The 16,544-nt window shown below is 39.9% G+C and overlaps 1 protein-coding gene across 1 annotated transcript in view; it reads left to right on the forward strand.

The window, feature by feature from the left end:
- The window catches only part of CSMD3 (CUB and Sushi multiple domains 3), a 467,563-nt gene that overhangs the window by 119,171 nt on the left and 331,848 nt on the right, over nt 1–16,544 (forward strand). Inside the window, exons 18-19 of the mRNA XM_069959625.1 lie at nt 4,845–5,032; nt 11,643–11,837. Of these exons, the coding sequence (XP_069815726.1) occupies nt 4,845–5,032; nt 11,643–11,837 (383 nt within the window). The remainder of the gene's footprint in view (nt 1–4,844; nt 5,033–11,642; nt 11,838–16,544) is intronic.

Raw genomic sequence — 16,544 nt, forward strand, 5'->3', positions numbered from 1 at the left:
CTCCAGATAAGAAAAACTTGTTTTCTATTAAAAGTACATTAAAAGTTATATAGATGTGTCTATACAATGTATTAACGTATCTATGCGGTTCTGCCACTCTGGTAGCTGTTTAAAATCCAGGAAGTGAAGAAAACTGGCCCCTGTGCCAATTCACATTGTCTCCTGCTCCTTCTGCTATCCCCCCTTAGGAGACAAATCTTCCATGCCTCTGTCTTACATTGTGTGTGTTTGCTGAGATCAGGCTGATGATGCAGACAGGGGGCAGGGCGTGATCTCCCAGGAGGCTTGGCTGGATCCCCCAATCCCCTGAGTGATCCACCATCTCTGAATGGCCAGAAGCAGGTGCAGCACTAATTTTACTGATTGTGATGGGTAGGGGCTGTGATGATCAGCTGAGGGAAAGCAAACAAACAAAACCGAACAAATGGATTTTTGGTAGTTTCAAAACTTGGATAGACAGGTAAGTAATGCTATATGCTTCTGCAGAAGTTTCATTTTTTTTAACCTCTACCTGGAGTTCCCCTTTAAATTACTTCTATTTAAAAATCTTGATTCTTCTAGTACTATCAGCTGCTGTATGTCCTGCAGGAAGTGGTGTTTTCTTTTCAGTCTGACACAGTGCTCTCTGCTGCCACCTCTGTCCATGTCAGGAACTTTGCAGAGCAGGAGAGGCTTTCTATGGGGACTTTCTACTGCTCTGGACAGTTCCTGACATTTACAGAGGTGGCAGCAGAGAGCACTGTGTCAGACTAAAAATAATACGTCACATCCTGCAGGACATACAGCAGATACTTGAAGATTGGAGATTTTTAAATAGACGTAAATAAAAAAACTCTATAACTTTAACTAGTTGATTTTAAATATTTTATTTTTTTGTTTTGCCCAGTACCCCTTTAGTGCATATCCACAACTGCCAGAGGTTGTTGGGAAGCTAAAGGCAGCGATTTACTGTACACAATTTGCATAACTCCCATTAAGTTTAATAGGAGTTGCAAAAATGGCATAGCCCTGTGAGCTCTGCTGTTTATTTAATTTCAGTTTATGTCTAAAATGTGAATTTCCTTTTAAAACTATATTATTTATAAATAATATAATAAAAACAGAACATCTTATAATATCACAAATAACAGACAATATTAAGTGTCTCTAGATCAACCGAGACCCCCATACAACAAATACTGCTAGATAGAGAATAAAGAAAGATCAGTGTACCCCCATCCTCACATGAAGTCGTTTCTTTTTGTTAAACTATAGTTCTGCACTGATGTTGTAGCTGATACTGGTGACACTGGTGAAACTGGTGACCTTTCTACAAGTCAGAAACCTTAGTATAAGGATAGAGATTAGAGCAGGTTACTCATATATGTCAGATTAGGACAGGACCAAGCCACAAGAAGTGAACTTTTACTTGACATTTAACATGTTACAGTAAACATTCCACACATCACGCTTAAAGGGGTACTCCACTAACTAAAAATGTATGTTTAATATGTTACCTTAATAAAGTTATATTACCTTCCAATATAAGTTCAGGCTGGGTTTAAACTACAGTTTTTATTTATCTGTTTTTTTGCAAACAAACAAAAAAAAAAAAACAGATGAAAAACGGATGCATTTGTGTGCATCAGTTTTGATCCATTTTTCCCATTGACTTCCATTAAAAAGAGAGGATCAAAATGCATCTGTTTTTTTAACATACACAAAAACTCAGCTGACTTTTTTTTTTGTGTGCATTAAAAAAATAAATAAAAAAATCACGTTTTGATCGGTTTTCCTTTTGTAATGGAAGTCAATAGAAAAACAGATCAAAACGAATGCACACAAATTCAGCCTTAGGCTGGGTTAACACTACATTTTTGCAATCTGTTTTTTTCATCCTTTTTTTTTTTTTTTGCGAAAAACGGATGGAAAAAAATGGATGCATTTGCGTGCATGCATTTTGATCTGTTTTTACATTGAATTCCATTATAAAAAAAAGGATCAAAACAATTTTTTTTTTTTTAACGTACGCAAAAAATATTCAAGTATTCAACCTAATTTTTGTGTCTATTAAAAAAACGGATTCCTTTTGATCCATTTTTTTAATAATGGAATTCAATGGAAAAACAGATCAAAACGGATGCACATACATGCATTCATTTTTTTCCATCCTTTTTTTTTTTTTTTTACAAAAAATAGGTTGTAAAATCGTAGCCTTATTTAAAAACCAAAATATAGATTTGTATTTACATATATACGTACGCTGACTGGCAGCAGTAAGGGGCCCCCTCTACTGCCACCAACGTTTGTGTCAGGAACTGCAGGGCTACCTAAGCCCTGCAGTTCCTGATCTAGCACTGCCAAACAGCACTATACAGCGCAGAGTCCCGTTCCCCCCATGTAGTGTATATTCTTATACATAGTACCCAAGGGGGGTTTCCTAACCCTATCTCTGTTCAGTGATCAGGGACTGCTATCCTTCGGCAGAGGCTGCCGGACACCACAATAGCGTCAGACAGTTTCCCTCCGGGTACTGTATATCAGCATATACAGTAAACAGGGGGAACAGGACCCTGCTCTGTATAATGCTGTTCAGCAACACTAGATCAGAGCGAGAGTCAGGAACTGATCTGATCTCAATAACCACAGATTATATCACATACTAGATACGGGAAACAGGCAAATACTCAAATGATAAAAGATCACGTTGCATCGTGACAGTGTTTGCAGTTCTCCGGAGATATTCTGTTCGTCTTCATATTTCCGATGGAACGCCTAGTAAAATTTCATCAAGATTTCTTAAAAGTTAATAAAGCAAGACGACGCTGTAAGTCGAGTGCAATGCCATCCATATCTACAGCACCTCACAGCACAACGCTAGATCTTAAAGCATGTTTCCTCTTAAACTGGTTGAGTTAGGGCCAATGGCTTTAAAACATACATGTGTACTATATGGAAAATGTATCACAGCAGGCGAAGCACGTGCCACAAAGTAGCTTGCTTTATGGAAAGAGTAGTAGATGCTTGGAACAAACTTCCAGCAGAGGTGATTGGTAAATCTACAATAACTGAATGTAAACCTGCCTTGGATAAACATACATCTATCCTAAAATAATAAGAAGGGAAATACTAAAAGGGCTGACTTAAACGGGTTATCCTTTTCTTTCAAATCCACTGGTATCAGAAAGTTATATAGATTTGTAATTAACTTCTTTTTAAAAATCTCCAGTCTTCCAGTACTTCGCAGCTGCTGTTTGTTCTGCAGGAAATGGTGTATTCTTTCCAGTCTGACACAGTGCTCTCTGCTGACATCTCTGTCCAAGACAGGAACGGTTCAGAACAGGAGAAATTTTCTATGGGGATTTGCTGCTGCTCTGAACAGTTCCTGACATGGTCAGAGGTGGCAGCAGAGAGCACTGTGTCAGACTGGAAAGAAAACGATCACACTGCAGGGGTCCTGATCAGACAGTGACAGGAGTGCAGCACTTCAGGGGTTAATGGCAGTGAGGACCTTGCTGCTGATAACAGCTGGTCCCCACGTGATATAAAGTGAGCTCAGCTCCTGAGCCCACTTTATTGCACCGCCGGACCCACTGGCGTACCAGTACGTCATGGGTCCTTTAGGGGTTAATAGTGAGTGGTGTTCACCATATATGAAACAAATTTCATATGTGGCTGAGGTACAGATAAAAAAACTAAGTGCAGCAGCAACCTACAGGTTGGGTGCTTACCGTATATACTCCCCCCGGTGTACACACAATAGAAACCTGCTCTATAGATATTAAAAATGAGGATCTTGGCAAACTATTTGATCAGACAGAGTGTACCATGTCACCACGTTAAGGCGTCCTCAGAGACATGGTCCCTACTCTAGCATTCTCTCACTAGCAATGGCCTCTCCTGGGCTGAATAAGCCTACAACTGGGCAGATAGGAGCCAAATGATCTCTTTTTATAGCACCCTTGGGATATGGGTGGAGTGCAAGCCAACAGGAGGTAGCCACACACCCCACATAGAACAGAAAAAAAACAGAACTCTTCTGCCTTTGTTCACATTACAGCTTGCACGTCGCATATGGCTGAAGTACAGACAAAAGACACAACAAATGCAACAGCAACCTACAGGTGCAAGCGCTTACCGTACATACTCCCCCTGGCGTACACACAATAACAACCTGCTGTATAGATATTAAAAATGAGGATCTGAGCAAATTATTTATATGAAGATATATGAAAGGTATCCTGCGTCTGTTTAACATAACAGCTATCTAACAGTGTCAGCAGTTTAGATTGACAACTGCAGAATGACAGATCACCTCTTATTAACACAAAGTTGCGTAACGCCAAGTATATTCAAAAGCTGTAGAAACAAACAGTTCCAAAACAAACAAAATAAACTGTTGCAATTGGAATTTTAGAAGTACGATTTTATTATATATATATATATATATATATATATATATATATTTTTTTTTTTTATTATTATTATTATTTTTTTTTTTAAATTACTTATTCATTTATTTTTTTCATACGGTATGTATTTTAAACTATTTTCTTTTTTTCTTTCCTTGTTAGTGTTTTAACACAATCTTAAAAAAAAAAATAAAAAAATTCATCCCTATAAAGGGTTAATATAAAAATATCAACAGGATGAACCCTCCCAAAATCACAGGGTAGATCATATTTTGGCGGTTTTATAATGCAAAGTCTTATCAGGACACATAGTAAGCATGAAATGACAAGATGGCAATGTGTGCGGGGAAGGTTGGAAAGGTCGTGTACCAGCAAATGAATGAACGTTATTTGATTGTGGAGAAGTCATTGAAATGTATGAGCGCTAATGAATTGACTGGTTTTGTCTAACAGCTTCAGCATCGAGCCAAATTACGACTTCCTGTATATTTATGATGGGCCAGATGGAAACAGTCCCCTGATTGGAAGTTTTCAGGACAGCAAATTACCAGAAAGAATCGAGAGCGGTTCCAACAACATGCATTTGGCTTTCAGGAGTGACGGATCTGTCAGCTTCACCGGCTTTCATCTGGAATACAAAGGTGACGCTGCTGCTTATTGCTGCTTAGCATTTTTCCTTTAACAGATACAGTAACACAATGGCAGACTATGTGATAAAGTAAATCCTACCATAACACCATCTAATAGTTATAGGTATACTCCAGTTACGTCGGTTATAGTTCATGCCTCCTAAATAAAGTGCACCTTAAAGGACAACTCCAGCCAAAATGTATTTTTTAATATGTTATTACATAAGAAAAGTTAGACAAATATAGTGCTATTTCCCTCAATTTAGTAAATCAGGAAGGCTTCAATATCTCTAAAAACATTTGGTCATGACCCCAGTGTATGAACCTGAAGTGTCCAGCAGGGGGAGCAGTATATGTAGACATTACATGGTAAAAATAACTGGGGCCTTTCCTGTGCATTAGGCACAAAATTCAGCTTACCCCCCCCCCCCCCCCGACAGGAGCCCTGTAGTACAAACATGTCCATGTCCAAAGACCTTTAAACTCTAACCCACGGGCCACCCAATCTCATTACAAGTACCAGCAGCCCCGTTCTATGTGCCGTGTACACTACCTGTCCCCCCAAGCTCGCCCCCCACCCTGAGAGGATCCCCCAGTAAAAACACCCCCCACTCCCCAAATACCCCCAGACTTCCCCCCCTGGACTACCCCAACTGCTTCACAAGAACCAGCATGTCCTTTGTGCAGCGGGGTGAAGCTCCTCTATGGTGGTCCCCGATGCCTCTCTCCCATAGTATTTGATCATGTTCTGCGGGAGAGAGGCAGCAGGCACCGCGATCGAGGAACATTTACCCCACTGCACACAGGATGGGGCTGGTACTCCTAAAGCGCAGGAAAGGCCCCACTTATTTTTACCATGTTATGTCTCCATATACTGCACCCCTGCTGGACAATTCAGGTATATACACTGGGGTCGAGACGTCACTTTTTTTTTTTTTTTAAAGAGAAATTGAAGCCTGCCTGATCTACTAAACTGAGGGAAATAGTACTTTATGTACAGTACATTTCCAATAATTAGTGTACATTTGGAATTTGTCTAATTTTCCTTATGTAATAACATATTAAAAAATAAATTTTGGACGGAGTTGTCCTTTAATGGAAGCTAGAACTGTTTGTAAAGGCTTGAACAAGCATTATCAAGATTTCTTTGTCCGTCTCCATCATCCAGAGTGGGGAATTGTTAAATCCCTAGCAGCACAGCAGAACTTCCAAGAATCTAATTCTTTGGGTTCCTCTTGAGAAAGCAAGTCTACGTTAGCTAAAGACTCCAAAGGAACAAAATGACGCAAATCAAACTGCCCATGTACTTATAACTACTGATCGCATTGTAATTCCCAGAATGACTCAGGGCTCAAAACGAAACATTTTTTTGTATAACATGTTTTACGAAACCTACCTAAAAAGACTGTCATGTCACATTCACTTGTTCCACGTTAAGCTTTCTGTATGAATTTTAGGCTCATAGACTGGACAGGCCTAAACTGTATGCTAATGTGAAAGGATTAGGATCCTAGAGAATGATGGCTGACCTCAGGGAGATCAACCAAAACAGCGCAGAGACGCCATCAACTGTTTCTCAACGTCTGTGAATCTAAGAACATTTCCCCCCGGGAAAGCAAATATGCAGAAATACTGCTGAGACACCATTACGTGTTTCTCAACGTCAGTGAGCTAGCCAGACCTTCCTCCGGGAAGGAACAACTAAGCCAAGGGGGGAAACCACCTTCCAACAAGCCTCAGTCAAAAAATTACAGGTCTTGCAAAACATTGAACTATCCAGGGATTAAGTCCAAATTATCAGCTCTCTATGGGAAACTGTATTGCAGGCTTTGCTGATGGCCAGATAGGTAGTAATAATAATAATAATAATATTTATTTGTATAGCGCCAACAGATTCCGCAACAGGTAATATCCCCGGCACCTTCATCCAATAGTTTTGTGACATAGTCAAAGAAATCAATGAGATTAGTCGGACATGATCGGCCCGCAGTAAAGCCATGCTGGTTTTGATCCATCAAGTTGTTGATTTTTAGGTGATCCTTTATCTTCTTCTTTTAAAGTATTTCCATCATTTTGACTAATACAGATATCAAGCTAACTGGCCTGTAGTTACTGGGCTCTTCACTACCTTCCCCGTGGATGGGTATAACATTATAACATTGGCTTTTCTCCAATCATCATGATCATCTTCTGTTAGGAGGGATTGGTTATACAGATTTGTCAGGGGGACAGCAATCACAGATCTGAGTAAAGGATTGCACACAGTTTGTATGTCTAACCATAAACTCTGGTGATCAATGGAACTTAAACTTTCTTCCACTTTAGACACCCGATCCCCATCAGTAAATGGTAAATCTAGAACGTTCTCTTGGTGACCTGATGAGCTGTTGTAGAGATGCCACTTTAAGTGCTGCTCTTACATTCTTGCTTTTGCATGTAAGTGCATAGGGGATATTCACCCATATCTACAGTGCCCCCCCCCCCCCCGTACTGACATCTTATACTGGAATCTCATAACATCCACTGGATTCAGTAACTACAATGCTTTGTTTCATCTGCGCCAGTGCTGCAAGTTAATAGAACACTTGGTGTATGTTTTCTTGGTAGAGAGGGAAGAGTCAGGGAACTGGAGACAATTCCTCATTGAAAATAGAATAACTACACAGCTTCTTGTAAGGGGTTGCAAAAGCACTCTGAAGCCAGTGATAACAGTATATTAGTCAGTTATTTAGCTTGGCTAATAGTTTTATTTAAAGGAGAAATAGGGAGACTGAGATGGAAGATATGTGTGTTACCTTCCTCCTCGGCGCCGGTCCTGCTCTGTTATTCATGGTAAACTGGAGCACCCTAAGGAGCACTGCCACGTCATCTGGCCCATCCCCTCCATTGATTATATATAAATTTTCCTTTAAATATGAATTTCTAATACCTAATAGAGTTCCCCTCTAAATTCTGATGTTTAATGACTCTTCCGGAACTCTCTGAAAGTGTTATTTGTAAACTTTATAGCTATTTTATTTGTACTATGTAGGGTTATGTTATGTGGGCACTATGAGGGACATTTATGGAGTCCGGTGTTTTTTACGCCGGGCTTACAAATGTCCCCGCAGCTCCGGAGCGCATTGCCTCTACATAAATCCCGTACGCACAGAGCCCGTCCATGCAAATAATCTAAAACAGAGCTGGCATATAATTTCCCCCCCCGGAAAAACGATAAATTCTGCACACGCAGAGGTCGCGCCCCCTCTGCATTCTGCCGCACCCCACGTAACGCCTCCTCTCTGCCCCACTGGCGAAGGTGGCGCAGATCGGCCCAATGTGAATAAAATATTGGTAAAAATACCTTTTGCAAATATTTTTCAGCCGATTGGGCCGATTTGTGCCTAAAAAAGGCATTTGCGCCTTTTGATACATGTCCCCCAATATGGTACAACCAAAATAGAGTGATGCATCAATTAAAGACTCTACCATCCAACACTGAGCTAGCCCTGTGTACCACTGACAGTATTAGAAGTAGTCTGACTCTTATTCCATCGCTCACATTTAAATGTGCCCCTCTCTTAAGTGCCCTCTCTTTTTTTTAACCAACAAAACACAGTAATCACTGAACTCAAGGAGAACAGCAAAAAAAAAATTCCAATGAAGTACTCAATCAAGAGTCTCCACTGATGCCCCCAAAAATTTAAATATGCAAAACAAGAGTCCGTGGAGCCTCAGTTACGAGTCTCAAAACACGGGATAGCCAGATATCTCTAGCCTGTTGCCAACGGGGTGCCTCCATGATGGGGAGAGCACCACACCACCCTGATAAATAACCCCTTAAGTCCCACTCGTTTGCGAGTATTGGAACATAGACAGGGAAACAACAGGGTGGCCCCTTTTGTCAATGTCTAACTCAAGGTGCGAGTATTGCGATCATGACAAGGGCTTGCACGGACTCTTGTTTTGCATATTTAAATTTTTGGGGGAATCAGTGGAGACTCTTGATTGAGTACTTCATTGGAATTTTTTTTTCGCTGTTCTCCTTGAGTTCAGTGATTACTGTGTTTTGTTGGTTGATTTTTCATTGCCCCAACTAGCCAGAATCCTACCCCACACTGACGAGGGGCAAAAACCCCGAAACGGCTGTCTGTGGGTGGAAGCCTGCCTTTGCAAGCCCTTGTCATGATCGCAATACTCGCACCTTGAGTTAGACATTGACAAAAGGGGCCACCCTGTTGTTTCCCTGTCTATGTTCCAATACTCGCAACCGAGTGGGACTTAAGGGGTTATTTATCAGGGTGGTGTGGTGCTCTCCCCATCATGGAGGCACCCCGTTGGCAACAGGCTAGAGATATCTGGCTATCCCGTGTTTTGAGACTCGTAACTGAGGCTCCACGGACTCTTGTTTTGCACTCTCTTTTTTTTAGTATACTATATTATCATAGTAAAGTAGAGTATACTGTATTATATGTATTGACTTGAATGTCTTTGAACTCTTCTGTCTTGCCCTGGTTTCTGCATCCTCTGTGGAATTTTGGCCCTGTAATGTAAGGATGATTCATACCCGTTATGGTACATGACTCATTATAAAAGTGTATCCTAATGGAAGCTATAATGGTCTGCTAAGGCTTGAATGAGCATTATCAAGATTTGTCTATCTATCTTCAACATTCTCGTCAAAGGTGGGAATAGAAGCTATTTGGCCAATACCCGACAGTCCAGGAAAACCTCCAAGTACTTTAGTCGTTGAGTTCCTCTTGAGAAACCAAGACTATGTTAGCTAAAGACTCTAAAAGAACAAAACAACTGAAATCAAAGTGCCCGTGTACTTATAACGTCTGATTGAAGTTGACATTTTACATTGTAATTCCCACTTTGAGTCATCAACGTAACATTTTTTGTATAGCGGGTTTTAAGAAAGTGTCCTAACAAGTCATGTCACATTCCTTTATACCAAGTGAAATGCTTTTTGTATAAATTTCCGTCTCACTTGAGGTGACTACATTTATGTATGTGATTATAATGATTATAATGTTATGTATTATGTGAGGATCGGGATCATGTTGGCACAACAATGTTCATTGTCATTTTTACTTTGTCCACTACAGATTTTGAAAAACAGTTTTTACAAGCCTGTTAGTGGATTCTAAGTTAAAGAATAAAAGCAAATTCCTTATTCTGGATCCTCATCTATTAGCCAGAGAAATGAGTTGGCACAACCAGCATCTTGTTCTAGAGAATTGTTCAGAAAGCCGACTGGATTCAATAATTACTGTGTATCGCTGTACAGAAAAAGAACACTTGGGGGACATTAATCAAGACTGGTGTACTCGTACGCCAGTTTTAGATACAGCCCCCGCCCCTTCTTGGAAAGAGTTACTTAGAGGTGCCCCCCTCTAAAAGTAAGGTAAATTGAGCATGATCTACCTGAGCAGGTGTTGATCATGGTAAATTAGGCACAAGCCCATCAGACGAGGGGGGTTACGGCTGGCATGTGTCATGGACAAGATAAGAACATGGGCCTCCTCCATGGATATGCCATGGCCTAACTTTCATGAATGCCCCCCCCCCCCCCTTACAGAGGTACTAGCAGCGGGACAACCTGTAATTGTTATGTAGCGGGAAAAAGAACCCAACACTTCCTAAAAGCTTAGTAAGGTGGGTAATTCATCAAAATCCCCACCCTGCTTCTCTCATTCCAATGATAGGTTTAACAGGGCAAAATAAAGGCATGTCTAGTAGTCATTGATCGAGGTACACTACTTAAAGGGAAGAGGCCTACACCTTCTTTCATGTTTAGGCTACAAGACCCACCTTCCCCTTCTAGTTATATTTTTATCTCTATGGGGGACATTTATCCAGGGTGTTATAACCTATTTTTGGTGACTATATGGATTTTGCGCCCATTTATTAGACTAAGTTGTGTTTATGAACCAATATTCGATGGTCGAATATATTTTTTTACATGTAATTTATTTATTCTGCTTGTTTTGAGTATTAACTCCAAACTGTACATAATCTGGGATTTGTGCCCAAATTAATTGCAAAATTTTAAAAAATCGCAAAACAGGTGTGATCAGTAGTCTACGTGTGGTCAGTAGCAGGAGAATTTTTTTGCACTAATTTTTTGGGATTATCCTGTAAATTATTTTATTCACCTATTTATGAATATTTCTTAAATTTAGTTCTATTCGGCGGGGTAAGAAACAAATACTCAGTAGAAAAATTGCGTATTTTTGACTTAATAGTAAGTGCCCCCCTACGTATTTTCATTGATCATATCAGCTACTTTAGGGGCCCACTGTGGTTTCCATGTTAAGGGTAAAAAATGAAATTTTATTGTCATCTGATTGGCCAATACCGATTGATTTGGACTACTACTATACTTGCGTTCTTGCATTATGATGGAAACTGGGAAGTCGGCAAACTTTAACCGCTGCAAAGAGGTGATTTACAGCTAAAATTTTCTATGCTTCAACTTAAGTTGTAGCAGCTCAATGCTTTGGCTTATGTTGGAACTATGTAAATGAATAAAAGAAATAAATGAATCTTAATCATTTGGTATATACTGAGTTAAAAAAACTAAAGTTGGTTTACCAAATCATTATTGTGCTAAGTCCCTATGTTTTGTTCCCTGCAGCCAAACTACGAGAATCCTGCTTTGACCCTGGAAATATAATGAATGGCACACGACTTGGTATGGATTATAAGCTTGGATCCACTGTTACCTATTATTGTGACGCCGGCTATGTCCTTCAAGGATATTCAACACTTACATGCATCATGGGGGATGATGGAAGACCTGGGTGGAACCGAGTATTACCGAGCTGTCATGGTGAGATTTTCTATAATAAACACCAACATAAACAAATTCCCATGAATTTAATGCAGTTTTTGTATCAGGAAGGCATATGTTCACTGTAACCACCTTCGCGATAGTCACAAATTAATTTGTGTCTGACAGATGCCAATTGAGATAATAAAACCGTAAGCCAGATTGGATCATTAGAAAGTGCTGGACACATTATCGAAATCACTGAATCGGTAAAAATTACCAATTGGCACTATATCTATAGTAGGGACTCTTGAAGAATATTCTCACATTGGTAATTCTGAATTAACCATTGACAATGTTAAAGTGATTATTGGATAATCCAGTAAGTGCAACTGTGTACATATATTTAATGATTAAGCAATACAGTTAAAGGGCTATTTCAACAATGAAAAAACATATCTTCATGATGTGTCTGATTGTGGGGAGTCTGAACTCTGACACCCCCTGCCATCTCAAGAGCCCCAACTCTTCTGAATGGAAATTGTTTTTTTTTTATGATGATGGTTTGGCGTGCACACCCAGTCTTTCCATCAAGTATTAATGGAACCATTGGCGATAGCCAAGTACCATGCTACAGTAACAGTTAAAGAGTTATTACCATTTCAGCTTAATATCCCCAATCTATAGGATAAGGGAAAAACAAATTGATTGCTGGGAATGTGAACATTGGGACCCCCACTGGTCCTAGGAACAGGGAAACAATGTCCTTGCAAAGAGTAGAGCACCCACCGGAGCCTGTGTTCTATTCATTCTCTATGTGACTGTCAAACATTTCTGAATTCAGTGCTCGGAAATGTTTGGTAGCTCAATAGAGAATGAATAGAGTGCCGACCGCTGTGGCTGCACAGGCATGGTGAGCGCTTCATTCATTGTGGTGACTGGTAATGAGCGAACATCCTAATGTTTGCTTTGGATCCCGAACACGAACATAAAAAAAAAACATCATTGTGATCTGTTCATGTTCATGATTATCATGTGCAAAGCGTAAATTGCGCAGTTGCATACATTGCGAGATAAACGTTCGCATGTTCGAAAAATATCGTTATAACAATTCCGATCGAACAAACTGTTCGTGATTGGTGAACATGAACAATTGGCTTTAGGATAGAGGATAACGAGCTGACATGGGAATAACCCTAAAAGTCTGTACATAGACAAAATAGTTGTAACCCATGAGAAGCAGTTGCGGTTGGCTTTACCTTCTGTAACCATGCTTATAAGATATACAATGGTCATTTTTCAAAAGAATCAAGTAGTTGAACAGTCTCCTATGACATCTGCTATAAGAGACTTGGGAGGCTCTGACATATCTAGGAGATATATGAGATGGTTAGCCATCACAGGTTCAGCCAACACTTTTGCAAGCTTTAAATTTGTTTGGAGGTTATTTCCTGTCCAGACGCCAGGAGCCACAGAACAAGCCAGAGCGCCGACCAGGTAAAGTATTCTTCAGGCCATGGTGGTGTGGTCGTAGGGGAGCGGGATGACAATTCCGCTGCGAGTATGTAATCCTGTTGAAATTGACAGGAGGAAAATTGTGTGAAGATACTATTAAAGAGAAGTGCGGTAATTTATAAAATCCAGTAGCCTGCAGGGGGGAAATTGATTACAAGTACTAACTTACCTCTCCCTCTTCCCGTGGTGAGTGGCGGGATCCCCTCTAGACCCCAGGATCTCCGGCACTGACACATCCAAACCCAGCTCATGGACTGGCCGTTCAGCCAGTCAGTGAGCTAGTGACTGGGGCGGGACGCCGCTCCAGTCACTGATTGACAGAGTGGACAGTCCATCAGCCGGGACAGGCCTTCCAGTGGAGGTCCCTAGGCCGGTTGTGCTGCTTCCTCAGGGCACAGATTTTATAAATCGCCTGACTTCTCCTTTAAGGAAGTTTGGTTCCCCCCGACCCCTAACTAACAGCTTTTTATAGGAGAATCCATCATGAGCCATAAATTTCCCCTACTACTTTGTCAGATGAATGGCTTACACTCTGGTTCATAGAGGGGTTCCCGATAGTGGTCACTTCTTTTTCTGACCTCTATAGGCCCTTGTAGGCCACGTGGACCAGAGTTGTCTTCACAAGCTCTGTTGTGCTCAGTTTAACACATGGAATTTTTTTTTTTTTTTACCTTTTTACTTAACGCTCCTTTTTACTTAACATTTTGAAGCAGAAGCTTTAAGTCAAGTATTGAGTTATTCCAGTAAGTTATAAAACCATGCATAATGATTTTAATTAGTCAACCTCATTTCCTAAGTGGAATTATCCTTCAGTAATATACTATTTTAATTTTAAATGTTCACTTACTCATCCAACTTAAGAAATTGCATTGCCGTCCGCTCAGATCTTTCTCTTTCGTGACTCATCCTTCCATCATAGCACTTATACCTCATCATGTTACATTACCCCCTGGCTTTAGCTTGTCAATGTCCAATGGCAATCATTTCCAAATGAGTCACTCTGACAGGCATTAGCAGGACGGTTCTCCACCACGTGCTCCACAAATAGCATGCATCCAGGTCAACGTGTCTATTTAATAGCATGAAATTGTCAATTTCAGCATCCACATTGCATTCACTATGCACTATATATATATTGCCTAGACCAATACTATATTGCCCTAAACAGAAAAGAAAAGAGACATCCAGGTCCCTATAATTAGGACTCCATTTATGACAGGGAAATGACGGACTACACGAATAGTAATTTTTGAAAAGCAGCAGAGTTTAATTCTCACAGACATAACTATGGGAAATGCAGAGGTTTCCGGGGCTTTTAAGGTGCCCAGTGACCTATAGTACAGTCTTCACATTGCAATCAGAAGCTTCATGTTATGCCTATGTAATATCTTTCTATAGGGGCATGGGCATCCTTGACTAATTGAGTCTACAATTAGTTTAAATCTGGTATAATATTAGAATTTTTTTTCTGAAACTTACAAAGCCTTGAGTAAAGCAAAGCATTGTATAACTTTACAAAATAAACTATATTCCCCTATCAACCCCCCATCAGTGACACCATTCCTGTCTTCCTCCATTGGATTGACCCATAAGATCATTGCATCCAATCTCTGTCCTTAGTGGTCTTGCTTTGTACGCTGCTGCGGCCCATAGGTGGCTACAGTCATCAGCTGATATATGGACACATCATCACTGCTTCATCCAAGCACACACAGACCAGTGAGAAGGACCAGAGATCTGTAAGTTATCAGGTGAATATTGCTTCTTTCCTTACGCCCATGTTCCTCAGAAAATAAAACAAGGTCTTATATTATTATATATTTATTTATATTTATTATATATTTATTTATTTTTATAAATTCTGTATGCCTCTAAATTGTAGCCCTGATCCATACAGTAGTTAGCAGCCATACTGTATTCCCCACTGTTGCTAGGCCTTCACACTGTGTGCCTCCCTTCCCCCTTTCTAGTTCTACCCCCATACTGTATACATCCCCCTCTGCAGGTAGTTACTATACTGTATACCACCCTTTCCCTCTGTAGTTCTTTCCATATATTTTATACATTTTCCTTTACAGTAAGGCTGGGTTCACACTGCTTTTTTTTCATCCTTTTTTTGCAAAAACGGATGAAAAATGGATGCATTTGTGTGCATCCATTTTGATCCGTTTTTCCATTGACTTCCATTGTAAAAAAAAAAAAAACGGATCAAAACTGATGCGTTTTTTTTAACAAACACAAAAGTAGTGTCAGCTACGTTTTTTTTTTTTTTTGTTTTTTTTTGTTTTTTTTTGAATGAAGTATTTGATTTAATGTACAATAGTACAATGTACAATATAAAATATTGCAGTTCCTACATTGGTCGCTTTGGTTTCTGATTACATTAAGCCATCCATGTTTTTCTTAATATGTATTATGAGGGCATTTCTGTGTCTGTGTTATGGCTGAAAGCCCTTCCCTGGCCAGAGGTGTAATCAGACTAGGTGACAGCATGATAGATCCCTAAAGATCCCTATGATGCTGTCAGATGGATCATCAGTCCTGTGGTCACACGGATGCCCTCATATTATGCTCATGTGATATTGACCTTATTATTTTTTTTTTTTTTTTTTTTCCTTTTTCCTTCAAATCTTTATTTTCCATTTTTTTTTTTTAAAAAACAACTTCCTTCTTTAGAAATACACAGGAAATTCAAATATATAAATTACAAATCACCGGGAAACAACAAAAAAGAAAACAAAAACAAAAAAAGAAATAAGAACCACAACAACCCCCCTCCCCTCCCCCCCCCCAGCCCTGGAGGACACCCAAAAAGAAAAACCCCTGAATCTGCGACAAAAGAAAAAAAAAAAAAAAAAAAAAAAAAAAAAAAAAAACACCACTCAAATTTTAATTTCTAATAGACTTCCCCCATAATGTCTCAAATTTTTTAACACAGCATTCCCATTCTTCAATAGACGGTCCCTGAGGAGAAAACCACCTTCTGGAAATCAGTAATCTAGCATAAAATAAATGCCTAATTATTCTCCTTTTAACCTTCTCCTTTACTTTAACCTCCGAGGTATCCCCCAGAACCCCCAGCTTCAATGATAACTGTAAAACTACCCCCATCTTCCCTGAGGTTCTGATAAAAACCTGTTCCCAGAAAGTGGCCAACTCCACACAATCCCATATCATATGAGCAAATCCCGCCTGTCCCATACTGCACCTTGGACATTTATCGTCTTTCCTCTTCCCTATCCTAGCCAGAAA

The sequence above is a fragment of the Dendropsophus ebraccatus genome, chromosome 2, assembly GCF_027789765.1.
Source record: "Dendropsophus ebraccatus isolate aDenEbr1 chromosome 2, aDenEbr1.pat, whole genome shotgun sequence".
NCBI classification, from domain to species: Eukaryota; Metazoa; Chordata; class Amphibia; order Anura; family Hylidae; genus Dendropsophus; species Dendropsophus ebraccatus.